At 34.7% G+C, this 22050-nt stretch overlaps 1 protein-coding gene across 2 annotated transcripts in view; it reads right to left on the bottom strand.

The window, feature by feature from the left end:
- Positions 1–22050, bottom strand: part of LOC149796165 (gelsolin-like protein 1) — a 68275-nt gene that overhangs the window by 28362 nt on the left and 17863 nt on the right. For both annotated transcript variants that reach the window (XM_089966103.1, XM_089966104.1), the window contains exons 4-10: positions 20880–20953; positions 13223–13297; positions 8665–8736; positions 7929–8056; positions 7037–7145; positions 6346–6456; positions 2540–2626 (exon numbers count right to left, since the gene is read on the bottom strand). In XM_089966103.1, the coding sequence (XP_089822229.1) occupies positions 2540–2626; positions 6346–6456; positions 7037–7145; positions 7929–8056; positions 8665–8736; positions 13223–13297; positions 20880–20953 (656 nt within the window). The remainder of the gene's footprint in view (positions 1–2539; positions 2627–6345; positions 6457–7036; positions 7146–7928; positions 8057–8664; positions 8737–13222; positions 13298–20879; positions 20954–22050) is intronic.

Raw genomic sequence — 22050 nt, 5'->3', positions numbered from 1 at the left:
TAGGTTGTTTTGAGCACTAAGTTTTACTGCAGTTTTCTTCAGGTGGTTGCAGAATGTCAGTGATCTGTCCAACAAGGTATGTAGGTGTTGGGTCATGTTTTATTTCCTGCCATTGAGGTGGATGCAAAGCACACAGTTCGCATTTGCATTGTTAAGGTGGATGATGCTGGAGACTGTCTTTGTTGCGCTTGGCTCTAGATGCCATTTCTTGAAGAAGTCTGTCAATATCTTCGAGGTCCTTGCTCAGTATCCTGTCAAGCTCAGTAAATGAGCAAACTTGGGTCCCAAGAGCAATGTTATCTGCATACATGAATTTGTGCAACTATATTACAGGTAAGTCATTGAATTAGACATTGAAGAAACTTGGCGATAGAACAGACCCTTGTGGGAGTCCATTAGTCTGATGCCTCCATGAGCTGCAGCTCTCTCTGATGTGCACTCTGAAGCACCTGTCACAAAGAAACATTTTGATAGTCTCAACTGTACTCTGGAAATTTTCTACAACAAATTTCCATTATCATGAAGCTAGGTAATACATGTGTTGATTTATTTTGAAATACCATTTCTAAACACAAGCATATGGTCTTATAAAATGGGAAGAAATACTGTGTGATGTGTATGTGATTTGGATTTTTAACGTAGCTTTAACAATTTTGCAGTGATATCACTACAATGTCTGCAGTGTGGCAGTTTATAGTGATGCCTAGCACTGGGGCATAATGCCACAGACACGTAGCATGATGTCCCACCCAGTCACATTATCCTGACACCAGAACGACCAGCCCTAACACTAACCTCTTAATGCTGAGCGCCAAGCAAGGCAGCTGTTAGTACCATTTTTGTAAGTCTTTGTTATGACTTGGCCAGGGATCGAACCCATGACCTCCTGCATCTGAGGGAAGAAATACTGTACTCCATCTGTCTGTAAACAGCATTGATAATCGTTGCTGTTATAGATGCTGCACACATAATCTACTTTAACACATAAAAATACCACAGGTGAAATTAATTTAAAGTGTGTTTTATTTATTTTATAATTTGGATAAAGTTTAATTAATATTTGCATATGAGGAGATATTGCCATATTGTAAATTGGTAATACCTCTAGTACACTGGTAAAATCTCTAGTACACTGGCAATACCTCTAGTGCAGTGGTAATATATCTAGTATACTGGCAATACCTCTGGTACACAGGCAGAAGAACAATAATCCTTTATCTGCAAGAATCATGGGTCTCCAGCCATTGATGTATACTGCACACACTGTTTTATATGCAGACACCATATCACTGGGGAAATCTGAACCAGAAAACTACTGAGAGCATATTTTATGATTGCAATGAACGTTGTCAGCGGACACCAGTCAGCACACTTGGGAAGGAAACAAACAAAGCTTGTCCATTTTATATAAAACAATCTTTGCAGTGAAATATGAAATACACAGCACCTCCTTTTTCATTTAATTGATAATACCCTGACTCATATCAATTAATTATTATTGTAACATTGCCATTTCAATCTGATTTATGTTCAAAACTTGCCATTGTATTTTAATATGAAAAGAATACTGATTATTTCCAAAACCATACTTGTTTTCTATTTAATCCACTTTAGATGCAAAAAGAACTATGTCAATAGGAAATTTTAACACTACTGATTTTTAGGTCCTGGTTTGATTACATGTATGTCTATGTGTGACAAAAATTACAGATAAAGATGGAAACTTTCATTAACCAAAAGAAAGTATGGCATTTTAAACAACTGATTATATGGCATATTAAACAGTTGATGGATATGGGATGCTAAACAATTCATGGATATGGGATATTAAATAATTCATGGATATGGGATGCTAAACAATTCATGGATATGGGATATTAAATAATTCATGGATATGGGATTCTAAACAATTCATGGACATGGAATGTTAAACATTTCATGGATATGGGATGCTAAACAATTCATGGATATGGGATATAAAATAATTAATGGATATGGGATATTAAACAATTCATGGATATAGGATGCTAAACAAATCATGGATACTGCATGTTAATCAGTTAATGGATATGGGATGCTAAACAATTCATGGGTATGAAATGTTAAACAATTCATGGACATGGAATGTTAAACATTTTATGGATATGGAATGCCAAACAATTCATATATATAGGATGTTAATACGTTCATGGATATGGGATGCTAAACAATCCATGGATATGAGATATTAAACAATTCATGGATATGGGATGTAAAACACTTCATGGATTGGGAATGTTGAACATTTCATGGATATGGGGTGCTAAACTTTTCATGCAAATTAAATGTTCAACATTTCATTGATATGGGTTGTTAAACCATTCATGGATATGGGATGTTAACCAATTCATGGATATGGGATGCTAAACAATTCATGTATATGGGATATTACACAATTCATGGATATGAAATGTTAGCAATTCATGGATATGGGATATTAAACAATTCATGGATATGGGATATATGAATAAAATAAGGCAATGAATGCTGTTATACTTACTGCCTCACTAACGCTGTGCTCATCTATTGTTTCCCCTTTTGCACGCCCATTTCTCTCATTCTCCAGTAACTGAAGGAACTCCATGCCCTTGTGTGATTTAGAAATGAAATTTTAATGAAACAAGTTGTATGTATTTAATTGAAGGCTCAACATTAAACCAAGGTAAAATAATAAGCAGGAATAAAAAACTGTAGGATATATTGGCTGCACAGGTACAAAAAGAGCTGTAATTATTTGTTTCCACATCCCCTAACATTAAGTATATTTTTTAAATTAATCATAAAGCACTTAACAAAACTCTTGCAAACCTGTATTTTCTAAAAGTACGATGCATAAACTTCCTGAGAGTCAGTCAAGTACCTTGAGTCTTACGAAAATCTACCCACTTCACTCCCTTAAAGTAATCTTCAATACACCCAGAGAAACAACAGTTTTTTCATGTCAATATATACACCAGCACAAGGCTGAAGTTGCATTTCACACAAAAAATTTATTAAAAAGACAACATTTAGTTTTGATTTAAAAAATTAATGTCATAATCTTGGAATACTGTGGAACCTACAAGCAGTTCCTAACTTATAAAAAGATCAAATTTAAGTATGAAGGAATATGAACAGCTCTTTCATTAAAGTAACTTCATGCCTCATGTATCAATATGATATATGTGTCCTAATAGGTATATTATAGTAGCTGTGTGTCTCAGTATATAATATGTTTTTATCAAATAGGTACATTACAGTAGCTACATGTCTCAGTATATTATGTGTTTGTACTAAACAGGTACATTACAGTAGCTATGTCTCAGTATATTATGTGTGTGTCTACCAAATAGGTACATTACAGTAGCTACATGTCTCAGTATATTATGTGTGTGTACTAAACAGGTACATTACAATAACTACATGTCTCAGTATATTATGTGTGTGTAATAAATAGGTACACTACCATAGCTACATGTTTCAGTATATTATGTGTGTGGCTACCAAATAGGTACATTACACTAGCTACATGTCTCAGCATATTATGTGTGTGTACTAATAGGTACATTACAGTAGCTACATGTCTCAGTATATTATGTGTGTGTACTAATAGGTACATTACAGTAACTACACGTCTCAGTATATTATGTGTGTGTACTAATAGGTACATTACAGTAGCTACATGTCTCAGTATATTATGTGTGTGTATTAAATAGGTACATTACAGTAACTACACGTCTTAGTATATTATGTGTGTGTACTAAACAAGTACATTACAGTAACTACATGTCTCAGTATATTATGTGTGTGTACTAAACAGGTACATTACAGTAACTACATGTCTTAGTATATTATGTGTGTGTACTAAATATGTACATTACAGTAACTATATGTCTCATTATATTATGTGTGTGTACTAAACAGGTACATTACAGTAGCTACATGTCTCAGTATATTATGTGTATGTCTACCAAATAGGTTCATTAGATTAGCTACATGTCTCAGTACATTATGTGTGTGTACTAATAGGTCCATTACAGTAGCTACTTGTCTCAATATGAGATATGTGTGTTCTGATTAAGTAATGTAATCCATATGACAAACAGCTCACCCTCTTTGCAAATATAAAGCTTCTTAAAGCTATCTTATTTCCGAATGAAATCAAACTGAGAAAAGCTAAGTTTGCAGTTGGTTAATTTAAATTTGTTAAATGATTAATTACCAAGAGAAGGGTTTTCCTTCCATCTCTCTAAAGTACATGATTTCCTTCTATTAGTCTTCAACCCAGTTTCTGGTTAGTTTAAGATTAAATTAATACAGTCATTCATTCAGTAAAATATCTTAGTGAATTTTATTCACCAAATGTTATGAAATCAGTTTTTCCCTAAATCTGGGAAATTAGTTTTAATCACTGGGGGTGGGTAGTCAAAATGTTTACCCATCTTACCTTTTGATAATTGGTTTAGGAACCAACTGATACTATTGCATACGACTTTTATTGCCTCCTACTTCATTATCATGTTAATTTTAACATTTGCTAGTACATGTATTTGTTATGCAATTTTTAAGTGCTGATGATGCTGAGATGAGCCAAGAAATTTTATAACATGTGTCCCTTAATTGATTTAGATAATGATGTTCTAAGTTACCGTATAATTCTACTACAATATGGTATGATGTCTAAGTGTGTACAGCTTTTGCAGTTAATTAGAAAAGAGACAGTTTGGTCAATTATGTGTGTCAAATAAATTATTGCTTTTGAGTTTTCCGTTTTTTATTCTCATTTATAAACAGAAGTTCACATCAGTTGGTTTATATTGGTAATGCTTGTATAGTTACCCAGTAGAAGTTTTGTATAATTTTGACAGATTCACACCTGACATTATCTCAAGTCAGCTAAAAAATTTAGGATGTAACTGCTTTGGGAAAAGGTGTCACTAACTTCTCTCTGGATATTTTGTAGAGGAACAAGTCACTCTATGACAATAATAACAACACTAATCTACACAATCACCTGTCTTATTGAGCAGAGATTTAGCCAATTCTAAACAATAATCTGTGAAATTGATCATGTTTTTCCAAATGAAAATGTTCTTTTATTAGGTTGTACTATAATTCTTTAGTTTAAATTAAATGAGACAAGACTAACCAATATATGGTTACCCTCTTCCCTTAATCTGCAGATTCTTAGAAGCTGAATAGTTAAATTTAATAATAATATTTGAGTTACCATTTCTTCTGGTGATTCAGCAAAGACAACATCCACAAGATAATTAGACATGGGGATTCCATTGATTGTTATTAGAGATCAAAGGTATAAAATTATTAATTTAATTCTTATTTCATAACTCTAACTTTAAATCTCCCAGATTAGCTTGCAAATTTTGATGCATACTAAATGTTGATTATCCTTTAAAAATAATATTTGGCATGTTCCTGTTATTTCCATCTTTATCTTCTGCCAATAATGTTTTCATCCAATTAATCTAAACTTCTGACTGGAATCCGACTTTCCTTTGACCTATTCATACATTTTTGTCTCCTTGTCCTCAGTTTACTTTCTTAATAAAATTACAGACCTGTGGTTATTTGCAATTTTTATGAGTATATTTTGATTGCATATGATTGATTTACTTTGAGTATTTGTATTTACATTGCTATGGAAACATGGTAAGTCATTACATCAACACTAACAAGACTGTCCTTGTTTACCTCTGGCAAATACCTGGATACAAACATATTATGCCATATCCATCTTTTCACTGACACCATTTTGTTTTCCTGTGTAGTACATGTGATTTGGCTTTCATTTAAAATAGTGCTTAATATCAATGAACTAAAACTTGCAAGACAAACCATTTACTTTTTACACTGTAATGAATCCAAGCCGAAATGGCACTGAATATAGAGATTTTCTATATATCCATGTAGTAACATTTAACAAGAGTATTCTTCCAATATTGCATAACTTTAGACTATGTACAACTTAACTCTGAATTCATTTAATTTTTAAAATATTTTGAAAGATTTTAATTGGGTAACTGACAGTTGTTCAGTTAACACTTTAACATTCTTTGAAAATAATTTGTCTATTTCAATATCAACAGATGCATCCTTGAAAGAATTTAGTGCTATTTTTACCAAAAAATGTAGCAAAGGAAGTCTTTCAGTTCTAAAATAACAGAGCATATCAACCAGTACATTGATATGTGCAAAATTTGCTAAGTTGAAGCACAGAATTTGGTATAACAATATGGTAAAAGTGAAAACAACTGATAATTAATTAATTTTTGTGATCATTAACCAGTGAAACATCAGACTGGTTACCTTGAACCGCTCCTGCACACTGGACTTCGTTCCATTCCACTGGTACACAGTCTGTCCCAGGTCCAAGATAAACACATCATCTGAAGTCAAACACTTGCGGGACAATGGTACCTGTCATACATACATACATATATATATATACTTTTTATGAAAAGATTTTAGGAATTATTTGACTTCAAATTCTGAAGTGCAACAAAAATAATATGGCTTTATGTGTGATAATATCAGTGGTGCTCATGTCATTAATATATCATTAATGACATGAATGAGCACCAATGATATTTTGTAAATACAACTTTTATAAGAAAGCTAACTGTTTTGGCATGAAGAACTTTTCAGGAAAAAGACATCTTTTGGTGAAGAAACTAATTTCGTTACAAAGATTTGTCAACCCAATCATTCCATAATCTTCACATAAAAAAGTGATCATCATATCATATAAAACCCTGGTCAAACATGTCAATAACTTAATTTTTTTCTTTGCAATTGCAAACATTCATGAAGATTGTAACTTTGCAAATTCAACTTTCCACAAAAGGAATAAACTTTGTGAAGATTTTGCAGTTTACATAAAGAAAGTAATTTTTGTATTGAGATTTTATTAGGTACTTCAACTGTAAATAAAGCAAGAAAAATAACTTTTAAATAGTCTGCATAAATACTGAGCAATATGGGGAAAAAATGAAGTTACCTCCCTGATTGTAACATTGCTTCCTTTTCCATGGAAGTGCAGCAGTCTATGCTTATACTTTTCTGGTTCCACATGACGGAATCCAGTCTCAGCACCTCCCTCCATGGTTCTGTTTAAAACAAATTTGATAAGTGTTTAATGTCATGAAGCATTTAACTTTACATTGCCTCTTTTTTGTACATACACATTGTAACTGTAAATATGGATGCTCATGTCATTAATATATCATGGATTGCATTCAAGTAAAACAGTTTAAAGTAGTATGTAACTTTAATTGTATGTAACGAGTCCAGTTTGTAAGACTTCATGCAACACTGCCTATGTGCAGTAAAACTATTCACCAACTCATTAACTCTTGATTTAAAATTGTACAAAAGCTGTATTAATGTTAATGGGGAATTAATTTGATTAAAAATTGCACAAAAGCTGTATTAATGTTGATGGGGAATTAATTTGATTAAAATTTGTACAAAGCTGTATTAATGTTGATGGGGAATTGATTTGATTGAAAATTGTAAAAAAAAACTGTGTTAATGTTAATGGAGAATCAACTCATCAAAATTTATTGGTGTACATTTTCAAGTAACTCTTCAAATGGAAATTTCAATATCAAAGAAACATTCAATTGTTTGAAATTCTTTAATTTTCTTATAAAATGTGAATAACTAAAAAAGTATCAGCTGATACATAATTTTAAAGTATTAATGCAGAACATAATGGGAATTTGGCAAAACTAGAAAAACTTTTATTTTTAGCATAATTATTTTGAGTACATGACTTATTTTCCTTTGGGTTTTACTGCACCAAAAGAGTTTTGATTCATATATGATCTTCCAGTCTTTCTTTAAGTGTTATCTATGTTTCTATAGTATCAAAATGGGCATGGACTTACATCAGATGTTTGAAGTAGGACTTGAAGCGTTCAGATTCATAGTTCTGGACTTCACGGTGTTGGACAGCCTTATCATCCAGTAGAGTGTCCAACTCTACAGTCTTGTAGGCTGCTGTCCCATACTCATCCTGGAAAAATGCAATTAGTCATTTATTTTTAAAAGATGCATTATGGGTTCCACATTATCTCAGTTGGCAGAGTGTCAGACTCATAATTCAAGGGTCACAGGATCAACAACTCCGACCCCCAGCATGGATCAGCTTACTTGGTGTGTCCTTATCATGGCACTAAGCTACCATTTCCTCAAAATGATATAGAAAATCTGTAAGAAGTGCCATCAAAACCAACCAACCAGAAAACAAACAAACAAAATAAAATTAAAGACTGACCCTAAATGTCTCATGTTTTGCATGTTTCTCTTAGCATTTTTAAATGTAATTTTCCTCTTTTATTTCAAATCACAGAAGGACACAAAACATCAAGCCTTTTCATCTGACTAATTGATAATTATTATAATATCTGAATATTGTTCAAAATTCCAACTGACTAATTCTACTATGGTAATGGGCATGGAAATAGAAAACCTCATCACTATTCTAGTTACCACAATACAATAATACCTTTCTACAGGGATCCTTAAGGGAATGCAAAAATATTTGCACGTGACAGACAGGTATCCTTTATTTAGTGTTTAAACATTAAAAGGAAATTAAGATGGCACAAATATTTATTGTACCTGTGTACTGTTCTCCCCAATCCAGAAGTGGACGTCATACTTCAAATCCTCTGAAGAGCCCTCCTTGTATGTCTGAGGAGATAAAGAAAAAAGATGCAGTTTTTTGTTTAAATAGATAATTTGAAACTTTTTATGATAATTATGCATATTTCTGCATTTTTTAATATCTCAGTTTTCAGCTCTCTAATAAAAGAATAGAAGAGTTTATATGAAGGACCTTCATCTGTCATCCATTAGCAGTTGTATCTTGTCACTATGCTTCCTTAACTATTTGGAGGAAAGTCATAAAATGTGCCACACAGTTGTATCTTATTACTATGCTTCCATAACCATTTGGAGGAAAGTCACAAGACTTGGCACACAATTGTATCTTATCACTATGCTTCCATAACCATTTGGAGGAAAGTCACAAGACTTGGCACACAGCTGTATCTAACCACTATGCTTCCTTAACCATTTGGAGGAAAGTCATAAAACTTGGCACACAATTGTACCTTATCACTATGCTTCCATAACCATTTGGAGGAAAGTCATAAAACTTGGCACACAGTTGTATCTTATCACTATGCTTCCTTAACCATTTGGAGGAAAGTCACAAGACTTGGCACACAACTGTATCTAATCACTATGCTTCCTTAACCATTTGGAGGAAAGTCATAAAACTTGGAACACAGTTGTATCTTATCACTATGCTTCCATAACTATTTGGAGGAAAGTCATAAAACTTGGCACACAGTTGTATCTTATCACTATGCTTCCATAACTATTTGGAGGAAAGTCATAAAATGTGCCACACAGTTGTATATTATTACTATGCTTCCATAACCATTTGGAGGAAAGTCACAAGACTTGGCACACAGTTGTATCTTATCACTGTACTTCCATAACCATTTGGAGGAAAGTCACAAGACTTGGCACACAGTTGTATCTTATCACTGTACTTCCATAACCATTTGGAGGAAAGTCATAAGATTTGGCACACAGTTGTATCTTATCACTATGCTTCCAAAACCATTTGGAGGAAAGTCATAAAACTTGGAACACAGTTGTATCTTATCACTATGCTTCCATAACCATTTGGAGGAAAGTCATAAAACTTGGAACACAGTTGTATCTTATCACTATGCTTCCATAACCATTTGGAGGAAAGTCATAAGATTTGGCACACAGTTGTATCTTATCACTATGCTTCCATAACCATTTGGAGGAAAGTCACAAGACTTGGCACACAGTTGTATCTTATCACTGTACTTCCATAACCATTTGGAGGAAAGTCATAAGATTTGGTACACAGTTGTATCTTATCACTATGCTTCCAAAACCATTTGGAGGAAAGTCATAAAACTTGGAACACAGTTGTATCTTATCACTATGCTTCCATAACCATTTGGAGGAAAGTCATAAAACTTGGAACACAGTTGTATCTTATCACTATGCTTCCATAACCACTTGGAGGAAAGTCATAAGATTTGGCACACAGTTGTATCTTATCACTATGCTTCCATAACCATTTGGAGGAAAGTCATAAAACTTGGCACAGAGTTGTATCTTATCACTATGCTTCCATAACCATTTGGAGGAAAGTCATAAGACTTGGTACACAGTCATATCTTATCACTATGCTTCCATAACCATTTGGAGGAAAGTCATAAAACTTGGAACACAGTTGTATCTTATCACTATGCTTCCATAACCACTTGGAGGAAAGTCATAAGATTTGGCACACAGTTGTATCTTATCACTATGCTTCCATAACCACTTGGAGGAAAGACATAAAACTTGGCACACAGTTGTATCTTATCACTATGCTTCCATAACCACTTGGAGGAAAGTCACAAGACTTGGCACAGAGTTGTATCTAATCACTATGCTTCCATAACCACTTGGAGGAAAGTCATAAAACTTGGCACACAGTTGTATCTTATCACTATGCTTCCATAACCACTTGGAGGAAAGTCATAAAACTTGGCACAGAGTTTCATCCTGAGGTCTAGTTGGTCCATAAAAAATGGAGCCAATCTGACAATCTTGAAAATCTTGTCATTACTTCTTCTCCTGAAATGTATGGTCATATCCAAACAGGGATGTCACTAAAAGACTTCTTAAAATAAATAAATTTTTCTAAATGCTAATGGTGCTGTGATGGCCATCTTCAGAGTCTGGTTTTTACTAATAATCCTGAATGGATGGTCCTTTTGACATGAGATTTTCACTAAAAGACTTCTTGTGATATGTACATGCAACTGGTTTGTAAATGAAAACAGTACTGATATTACATTCAAGCTGGCTGCCATGGTGGACATCTTGAAAACCTTGTTATTGCCACCTCTCCTGAATGGATTGAAGTAGTGATATGGGATTCCACTAAAAGACTTCTTATGGTATATAGATGGGCATAATTATAATGATTTTTGTATCAAACCTTCAACAAGCATCATGATGGCCATCTTGAAAATCTTATTATTGCTACACCCCCTGAACAGAGTCATATAAAAATGGGGCTTTTACTAACAGAGTGATCATCATCTTTATGACTGGCAATATTTTGCAAGGACCTAGTTGTGGCTGCAGCCTCCATCTTGACTGAAGGTTGTATAAAGTTAATATATGAAGTAAAATATAGTGTGTACATGCTAACAGCACATCTTTAATTTAAATAAAATCTCAATCAGTAAAGAATAAATTAATAAATAAATTCAGGTTAAAGATCAATTACTGGGTTTTTGTAGTGCGCTTATCTTGAGAGCGAGTTAACTTTAAAGAAAATATTTCTATTTGCAAGTTTGGTATGTTGGTAGAATACATGAGATGGTTTAAATACACAGCAATAAAAAATAATCAAAAGAGGGAAGATATGGATTTATTGTGGATTCATACTACATCATTTCAGCCATTAGAGTGTATGTCCCATCAAATGGCTCTTGTTCACACCAAATCACCAATTGCATAATAAATATTGACTCCTTTAAAATGTAGACAAATACCCTAGCTGTTTATGATAGAACACACTTTGGACTTCTGACAAGACAGGATATATTCTTTGGATGTTGATAAACAGATTAATTCTAATGTGTCATGATACATGTATTAGTAGTTGACCAGGGTCCCCTTGGAATAGCTACTTTATTTATTTTCAAATGAATAAATATGTTTAAAATTACCTTCCTGAGAAACTTAGAAAACATATAAGGAAAAATGTTTTGTGTATGTGTGTTATGTATATCTATAATTTTTTAACTCCTGGTACATGATTTTATCTAATTTTTTAATTTTTTATTCATAGTTGTAAATTATACAGAATATCTTTAGTTTTGCTCTGTTTGACCTGAATCTGTTAAAAGCATTGTATTACATAGGATCTATAAATAGATGCTTATGTATGTGTTGACAATTAATAATAATAATCTTAATAATAAGACCTAATGGCACCTATGGCTTATTTTCTCACTGCCTGATGGAATTTTTGACGTTTTTGGAAGAATTCATTAACTTCCCAATTTCTGGGCTATGTCACATGAATAGGCAAGTTTGATGCAAACTCATTAGTGTGATCTATGATGTGGGGTCTATTGCAAAATATAGTTGCAATAGACTAAAATATAGTTGCAATAGATGGTGTATATAAAAAGAGGACAATCAGTTTCACTCCACACTCCAATTTTTGAGTCATTCATATTTCTTGTGTTCCTGTTGTAAGTCTGCAGATGTGTTTTATGTTGTACTTAGATATTATTGAAGAGGAAAAACATTTGTTTCAACTTTTCCATGAAAATAGAAAGTGCTCATTTCTTGGACTATGATACTGGAGGACCAGTACATTTCCAGTTTTTAAATTTTTAAGGAACTTTTCATTTCTTTAGGACTTTTATAGACCTTTATAATGATTAGTTTGGATTCAATTCATAATACTGTAAGTTCCTCTCACAGTTTCATTTATAACTTTGATAATTAAATTGTTTGTTAAGTTTGACAAGCTGGTTTTTGCTTTTTTCTGTTGCTGAGTTTGTGACCATAGAGTCATTACAGTGTGTGAATCTATGTGCATATTTGTATGTAAGTATGTATTCATGGATGCATGTATGTGTGTGAATCTATGTGCATAATTTGCATAAAAGAATGTGTTCATCACTGCATGTGTGTGCATATGTGCATATAAATGTATGGATACATGTGTGTTTGAGTCTATGTGCATAGTGTGTATATATATATATATATATATATATATATATATATATATATATATATATATATATATATATGTGTGTGTGTGTGTGTGTGTGTGTGTGTGTGTGTTAACACATGCATGTGTGTATGAATCTATGCATATATTTGCATATAAGCATGTGCTCACTGATGCATGTGTGTGTGTGTGTGTCAGACCAATTACCTATTTGTATATAAGCATGTGTTCATAGATGCATGTATAGGTTAGTCTGCCTATATGGATATTTGTATAAAACATCTGCTCATGGATGCATGTGTTTGTACATGTCCTCCTAAAAGACAATGAACCCTCTGTGCTTAAGTTTAAACAGTGAAAATACTATAAAATACTTACATTCAAGATAATGTAGGAATCTCCATTGAAGAACTTTCCATAGTCTTCTTTAGGCCAATGTGTTACTTGGAATTTCTGAAAATGAAAATGTACAACAGGGTTGGAGTAATTTAAGAACATTTCCTCCATTCATTTATCAACTGTATATTAACTGTACATCATTATTTTTATTAATTACTTTTCTTACTAAGATTAATGCTCCTGAGACATTGTATCAAGGCCAGAATGTTATGCTTGTATGAAGGCCAGAATGGTGTGCTTGTATCAAGGCCAGAATGTTATGCTTGTATCAAGGCCAGAATGGTGTGCTTGTATCAAGGACAGACTGTTATGCTTGTATCAAGGCCAGAATGGTGTGCTTGTATCAAGGCCAGAATGGTTTGCTTGTATGATGGCCAGAATGGTGTGCCTGTATCAAGGCCAGAATGGTGTGCTTGTATCAAGGCCAGAATATTATGCTTGTATCAAGGTAGGAATGGTGTGCTTGTATCAAGGCCAGAATATTATGCTTGTATCAATGCCAGAATGGTGTGCTTGTATCAAGGCCAGAATGGTGTGATTGTATCAAGGCCAGAATGGTGTGCTTGTATCAAGGGTAGAATGGTGCGCTTGTATCAAGGCCAGAATGATGTGCTTGCATCAAGGCCAGAATGGTGTGCTTGTATCAAAGCCAGAATGGTGTGCTTGTATCAAGGCCAGAATATTATGCTTGGATCAAGGCCAGAATGTTATGCTTGTATGAAGGCCAGAATATTATGCTTGTTTCAAGGCTAGAATGGTGTGCTTGTACCAAGGCCAGAATATTTTGCTTGTATCAAAGCCAGAATGGTGTGCTTGTATCAAAGCCAGAATGTTATGCTTGTATCAATGCCAGAATGTTATGCTTGTATCAAGGCCAGAATGGTGTGCTTGTATCAAGGCCAGAATGGTGTGCTTGTATCAAGGCCAGAATTGTGTGCTTGTATCAAGGCCAGTATGGTGTGCTTGTATCAAGGCCAGAATATTATGATTGTATCAAGGCCAGAATGGTGTGCTTGTATCAAGGCCAGAATATTATGCTTGTATCAAGGCCAGAATGGTGTGCTTGTATGAAGGCCAGAATATTATGCTTGTATCAAGGTAGGAATGGTATGCTTGTATCAAGGCCAGAATGTTATGCTTGTATCAAAGCCGGAATGTTATGCTTGTATCAAGGCCAGAATGGTGTGATTGTATCAAAGCCAGAATATTATGCTTGTATCAAGGCCAGAATGTTATGCTTGTATCAAGGCCAGAATATTATGCTTGTATCAAGGCCAGAATGGTGTGATTGTATCAAGGCCAGAATGGTGTGCTTGTAGCAAGGACAGACTGTTATGCTTGTATCAAGGCCAGAATGGTGTGCTTGTATCAAGGCCAGAACGGTTTGCTTATATGATGGCCAGAATGGTGTGCCTGTATCAAGGCCAGAATGGTGTGCTTGAATCAAAGCCAGAATATTATGCTTGTATCAAGGTAGGAATGGTGTGCTTGTATCAAGGCCAGAATATTATGCTTGTATCAAGGCCAGAATGGTGTGCTTGTATCAAGGCCAGAATGTTATGCTTGTATCAAGGCCAGAATGGTGTGATTGTATCAAGGCCAGAATGGTGTGCTTGTATCAAGGGTAGAATGGTGTCCTTGTATCAAGGCCAGAATGGCGTGCTTGCATCAAGGCCAGAATGGAGTGCTTGTATCAAAGCCAGAATGGTGTGCTTGTATCAAGGCCAGAATATTATGCTTGTATCAAGGCCAGAATGTTATGCTTGTATGAAGGCCAGAATATTTTGCTTGTATCAAAGCCAGAATGGTGTGCTTGTATCAAAGCCAGAATGTTATGCTTGTATCAAAGCTAGAATGTTATGCTTGTATCAAGGCCAGAATGTTATGCTTGTATGAAGGCCAGAATATTATGCTTGTATCAAGGCTAGAATGGTGTGCTTGTACCAAGGCCAGAATATTTTGCTTGTATCAAAGCCAGAATGGTGTGCTTGTATCAAAGCCAGAATGTTATGCTTGTATCAAAGCCAGAATGTTATGCTTGTATCAAGGCCGGAATGGTGTGCTTCTATCAAGGCCAAAATGGTGTGCTTGTATCAAGGCCAGAATGGTGTGCTTGTATCAAGGCCAGAATATTATGCATGTATCAAGGCCAGAATGGTGTGCTTGTATGAAGGCCAGAATATTATGCTTGTATCAAGGCCAGAATGGTGTGCTTGTATCAAGGCCAGAATGTCATGCTTGTATCAAGGCCAGAATGGTGTGATTGTATCAAGGCCAGAATGGTGTGCTTGTATCAAGGGTAGAATGGTGCGCTTGTATCAAGGCCAGAATGATGTGCTTGTATCAAGGCCAGAATGACATGCTTGCATCAAGGCCAGAATAGTGTGCTTGTATCAAGGCCTGAATATTATGCTTGTATCAAGGCTAGAATGGTGTGATTGTATCAAGGCCAGAATGGAGTGCTTGTATCAAGGCCAGAATGGTGTGATTGTATCAAGGCCAGAATGGTGTGCTTGTATCAAGGCCAGAATGGTGTGTTTGCATCAAGGCCAGAATGGTGTGATTGTATCAAGGTCAGAATGGTGTGCTTGTATCAAGGCCAGAATGGTGTGCTTGTATAAAGGGTAGAATGGTGTACTTGTATCAAGGCCAGAATATTATGCTTGTATGAAGGCCAGAATGGTGTGCTTGTATGAAGGTCAGAATATTATGCTTGTATCAAGGCTAGAATGGTGTGCTTGTATCAAGGCCAGAATATTTTGCTTGTATCAAAGCCAGAATGGTGTGCTTGTATCAAGGCCAGAATGTTATGCTTGTATCAAGGCCAGAATGTTATGCTTGTATCAAGGCCAGAATGGTGTGCTTGTATCAAGGCCTGAATGGTGTGCTTGCATCAAGGCCAGAATGGTGTGCTTGTATCAAGGCCAGAATGGTGTGCTTGTATCAAGGCCAGAATGGTGTGTTTGTGTCAAAGCCAGAATGGTGTGCTTGTATCAGGTCAGAATGTTATGCTTTCATCAAGGTGAGAATGTTATGCTTGTATCAAGGCGAGAATGGTATCCTTGTATCAAGGCCAGAATGGTGTGATTGTATCAAGGCCAGAATGGTGTGCTTGTATCAAAGCCAGAATGGTGTGCTTGTATCAAAGCCAGAATGGTGTGCTTGCATCAAGGCCAGAATGGTGTGCTTGTATTAAGGCCAGAATATTATGCTTGTATCAAGGCCAGAATATTATGCTTGTATCAAGGCTAGAATGGTGTGCTTGTATCAAGGCCAGAATGGTGTGCTTGTATCAAAGCCAGAATGGCTAGAATGGTGTGCTTGTATCAAGGCCAGAATGGTGTGCTTGTATCAAAGCCAGAATGGTGTGCTTGCATCAAAGCCAGAATGGTGTGCTTGTATCAAGGCCAGAAAGACATGCTTGCATCAAGGCCAGAATGGTGTGCTTGTATCAGGTCAGAATGTTATGCTTGCATCAAGGCCAGAATGTTATGCTTGTATCAAGGCGAGAATGGTGTGCTTGTATCAAGACCAGAATATTATGCTTGTATCAAGGCGAGAATGGTATGCTTGTATCAAGGCCAGAATGGTGTGATTGTATCAAGGCCAGAATGGTGTGCTTGTATCAAAGCCAGAATGGTGTGCTTGCATCAAGGCCAGAATGGTGTGCTTGTATTAAGGCCAGAATATTATGCTTGTATCAAGGCCAGAATATTATGCTTGTATCAAGGCTAGAATGGTGTGCTTGTATCAAGGCCAGAATGGTGTGCTTGTATCAAAGCCAGAATGGCTAGAATGGTGTGCTTGTATCAAGGCCAGAATGGTGTGCTTGTATCAAAGCCAGAATGGTGTGCTTGCATCAAAGCCAGAATGGTGTGCTTGTATCAAGGCCAGAAAGACATGCTTGCATCAAGGCCAGAATGGTGTGCTTGTATCAAGGCCAGAATGGTGTGCTTGTATCAGGTCAGAATGTTATGCTTGCATCAAGGCCAGAATGTTATGCTTGTATCAAGGCGAGAATGGTGTGCTTGTATCAAGACCAGAATATTATGCTTGTATCAAGGCCAGAATATTATGCTTGTATCAAGGCCAGAATATTATCCTTGTATCAAGGCCAGAATGGTGTGCTTGTATGAAGGCCAGAATATTATGCTTGTATCAAGGCTAGAATGGTGTGCTTGTATCAAGGCCAGAGTATTATGCTTGTATCAAGGTCAGAATGTTGTGCTTTTGGTGTTTTCCTATTTATGTCATTATAGGTCCATGATCAGTTGTACTGCTCCAATGAACTTTCTGAAATTTTCTTTAAGACCTGCCCACACTTATTTTTATAAGAAAATTGTTCATACTGCTCTAAGACACATTAAACTGTGAATATGTATTACATGAACTGAGAGAAGACTAAGTTAAAAATTTCACTAAAATCAACAGTAGTTTCAGATATAGTTTTGGGTTCATAGTTATGTATATTTTATTTGATTTATATTGTGTGTTTGACCTTTGTCCATGAGCTTTGGCCTACTAGATTTTTGTCATGATTCTTGTGATGCTGACAACAATCTTAGTTGAAGACCTGGGTTTTCTCCTAGGAAATTATGTTGTCATTAGTTCATATAAGATGTGGTAAACAATTATTCATTTCAGTTTCGTATCATTCTTTGGGAATCTATGACCAAAGTATTTAGCTGTGTTCATATATTACTTGAGAAGAAGTATTTATTTAAATTATTCATTGGAATTATAAAGTGCTCATTGATGTTTTGGACTGAAGTACTACTTTAGGATTATTGAAAAGTCATTCAAAGACATTCTGGATTACATCATCATTGCACACCATGACTTCAAGAACTCTTAGAATTTATTTGGAACATTCTATGCTTTTGAACTTGAGATAGGACATTTATGATTATTTGGGATTTAATTCACAATACTGTAAGTGTTTCTTAAATTATACTTTGTAACTTAGAAAAATAAATAACTTGTTGATTTTGGTTTCATTCCTTTCTGTTATCTAGTTTAAGACCTAGATTCTTAAGTTACTATAAAACTCCCTCATTATAAATCTGTATGGCTGCCATATATACAGCATAGTAAGCATGCCCTCATTATAACTCTGTCTATGGCTGCCACACATACAGCACAGTAATTATGCCTTATAATAAAGTAAATAATGATATAATTCCACTAACGATTTAATGACATGGGATCAATGGCCAATTCTGCCATGTTTTAATGAAGAGTGGGAGTGTTGTATATATTTCATACAGTTTACTACTCCAGGTTGTCCCATACACTTACAATCTGTATACTCATGAACCAACTACAAATACCAAAATCAGGGCCATGCTGATAACCCTTCCATTGGCCATAGGTAATTACAAAAATTGGTGCTAACCGATATTGATCAGCCTGTTGTAAAGATCTATATGACTGATAAGGACCTATAACAATGTCAGTAGAAAAACACACAACTTAACTTATAACATTACCAATATCCTTATTAAATGTAAATATGTAATTTGACTATTTTAAGTCACACACTAAAAGTAGCCCTTACCCTGCCATGGAAAAGCATGTTTCATACAGGGATCCATGCCAAGCCATACACACAATTGAAGTAGCTCAACTACCATAATCATTTAATAATAAAGCCTATTCAAGCTGTATGTCCCTGTATAATAGCCCTTTATAACAGCACTTTATTATAGCCCTGTATAATATCCCTTTATTACAGCACTTTATAATAGCCCTGTATATTAGCCCTTTATAACAGCACTTTATAATATCCCTGTATAATAGCCTTTTATAACAACCCTTCATAACAGCCCTGTATAATAGCCCTTTATAACAGCACTTTATAATAGCCCTGTATAATAGCCCTTTATAACAGCATGTTACAATAGCCCTGTATAATAGCCTTTTATAACAACCCTTGATAACAGCCCTGTAAAACAGCTGTTTTTAACAACCCTTTATAATGTCCCTGTATAGTAGCTCCTTATAACAGCACTTTACAATAGCCCTGTGTAATAGCCTTTTATAACAACCCTTCATAACAGCCCTGTATAACAGCTGTTTTTAACAACCCTTTATAATGTCCCTGTATAACAGCCCTTTATAACAGCACTTTATAATAGCCGTGTATAATAGCCTTTTATAACAACCCTTCATAACAGCCCTGTATAACAGCCCTTTATAAAAGCACTTTATAATAGCCCTGTATAATAGCCCTTTATAACAGCACTTTACAATAGTGCTGTATAATAGCCTTTAATAACAACCCTTCATAACAGCCCTGTATAACAGCTGTTTTTAACAACCCTTTACAATGTCCCTGTATAATAGCTCTTTATAACATCACTTTACAATAGATCTTTATAACAACCCTGTATAATAGTCCTAAATAACAATACTTTATAATAGCCATTTATAATAGCTCTTTATAACAGCCCTTAATAATAGCCATGTATAGTTGCCCTTTATAATAACCCTTCATAACAGCCCTGTATAATATCCCTTTAAAGCAACCCTTTTTAAGACCCATGTATAACAGCCCTTTATAACAACCCTTCATAATAGCCCTGTATAATATCCCTTCATAACAACCCTTTATAATAGCCCTTGATAACAACCATTTATAATAGCCCTTTATAATAGCCCTTCATAACAACCATTTATAAAGCCCTGTATAATAGCTCTTTATAACAAGCCTTTATAATAACCCTTTACAAAACCCTGTATGCTGCCTGCTTTCTCCATGGTATGGTATGAGCTGTATTACTATCATTTTGATAACTGATAAATGTTCTTCACATTCATCATGATATTTTTCAATGCAAACACTGTTAAGTTTTTTTGTTTCACTTTGAGAAGTGAGGCAAGATCAGCACACTTGTCACAATATTCTACTTCAACATTATTCTTGTCTTATTCAATAGCATAATCTGTAATCAAATGTACCATATATACTCATATAATAGATGAGTCCAACTGCAAACTGCACAGACCCAGATCTATTGTTGCACAATACACTGGCAGATCTGGGTCTGTGCAGTTTGTAAGGAGTAATCATTAGAACAAACAACATGGACCCTGATCAGCAGGTGCATTATGCTACAGCAGATCAGGATCTTTGTTATTTCTAGTTTAACTCGACTTATAAGTATATATAAGGTAAGAACAATTGTAAAAGCCTGTCTAACAATAAATTATCATAAAACCCTTCCTAGCTTTTTTCCTTACTTTTTGTTTCAGCTTTAACATCATAAACAGTAGTGAGATTTTATGTTTGTGTTTAATAGAGTGAGAGAAAAATTCAACTGTGCTCAAGATGCAAGTTTTGGTCCAAAATTGGAAGAGACCCAAGTACAACTCATAATGGAAAGAACAATCAGACTAGCAGGTATGATTCTATATGGAACTAGTTAAATGAACTTGCCTAACCCACCTTCAACACTCATTAAGTCATAAATATTGAAGAAAATGGGGCAATTTTATCTGTAATTATGAACTGTTCAAAAAATCTTACTAATAAACTAACTTAAAACATGATCTTGCATTGTTCAATTATTGAAAATATTAATATATTATGGTACAAGTATCCTACTCTCATAAATAAAGGATGCCCTTGACATACCACAATTCTCCAGATCTGAAGACCAACTTCTTGCCCAGCATCCTTCCAGGCTGGCTCAGTCATGGCAGAACCCTCTGCAGAGAATATATACTATTTACTAACAAATGGGGGCCTCATAGGCCCATAACTGTTTTAGTAAGACAATATGACCAATAAATGGTGTAAAAATATGTCCATTTATTGCTAATCCATGCTAATTAGGATAATGACATGAGGTCAATAATTTAATGATTAAGGGACATTAATCCCACAGCAATGGAGATTAATGTCATGTTTCAAACAAGTAATTATTCAAAGTCAGGTATAAAATTTCATGAAAATATTGAAATAAATGATGACCTAAATACATAATGTGCAGAGGGAGTGAAAGATGGAAAGGTTAGATGGATAGATAAACACAAAGAATTTTTGCATGTTAGTAATGGTTCCTAACATGGCCATCAAATTATCACTATTACCTTAAGAATAGTGTGATAGAGTGTTTAAAATATAAATATACAATTTTAAACACTGAGTTATTAAGTAACTTGGCAAATGCCTAAAAGTACTATGAATGACATTTATAATGAACCCTACCTCCTCTACCCCTGTTGTATGAATAATGCATTATCTTCCTATCATAATGAACCCTACCACCTCTACCCCTGTTATATGAATAATTCATTATCTTCATATTATAATGAACCCCACCACCTCTACCCCTGTTGTATAAATAATTCATTATCTTCCTATTATAATGAACCCCACCACCTCTACCCCTGTTGTATGAATAATTCATTATCTTCCTATTATAATGAACCCCACCACCTCTGCCCATGTTGTATGAATAATTCATTATCTTCCTAATATAATGAACCCCACCTCTACCCCTGTTGTATAAATAATTCATTATCTTCCTATTATAATGAACCCCACCTCCTCTAACCCCTGTTGTACAATTTCTATTTTCATATTATTTAATCTGAAAATAATTAAGCATTATTTCATACCAAAATCAAGTACATGTATTACTTTTTATAATTATTTCATGTTATCTAATTCTGATTATTGTTCCAATATTCTGAAACATTGCATTTCTTTGAAAATGCATTGAATGCCTATGAAAGAATTTGAGTTGAACTCTTTGGGATCAAAAATATTCAACAGCCAGTGAAACAATAATTTTTTACAA

This window comes from Sinohyriopsis cumingii, chromosome 7 (assembly GCF_028554795.1).
Source record: "Sinohyriopsis cumingii isolate HCF-2022 chromosome 7, ASM2855479v2, whole genome shotgun sequence".
Lineage (NCBI taxonomy): Eukaryota > Metazoa > Mollusca > Bivalvia > Unionida > Unionidae > Sinohyriopsis > Sinohyriopsis cumingii.
This window is presented reverse-complemented; position numbering and strand designations above follow the sequence as displayed.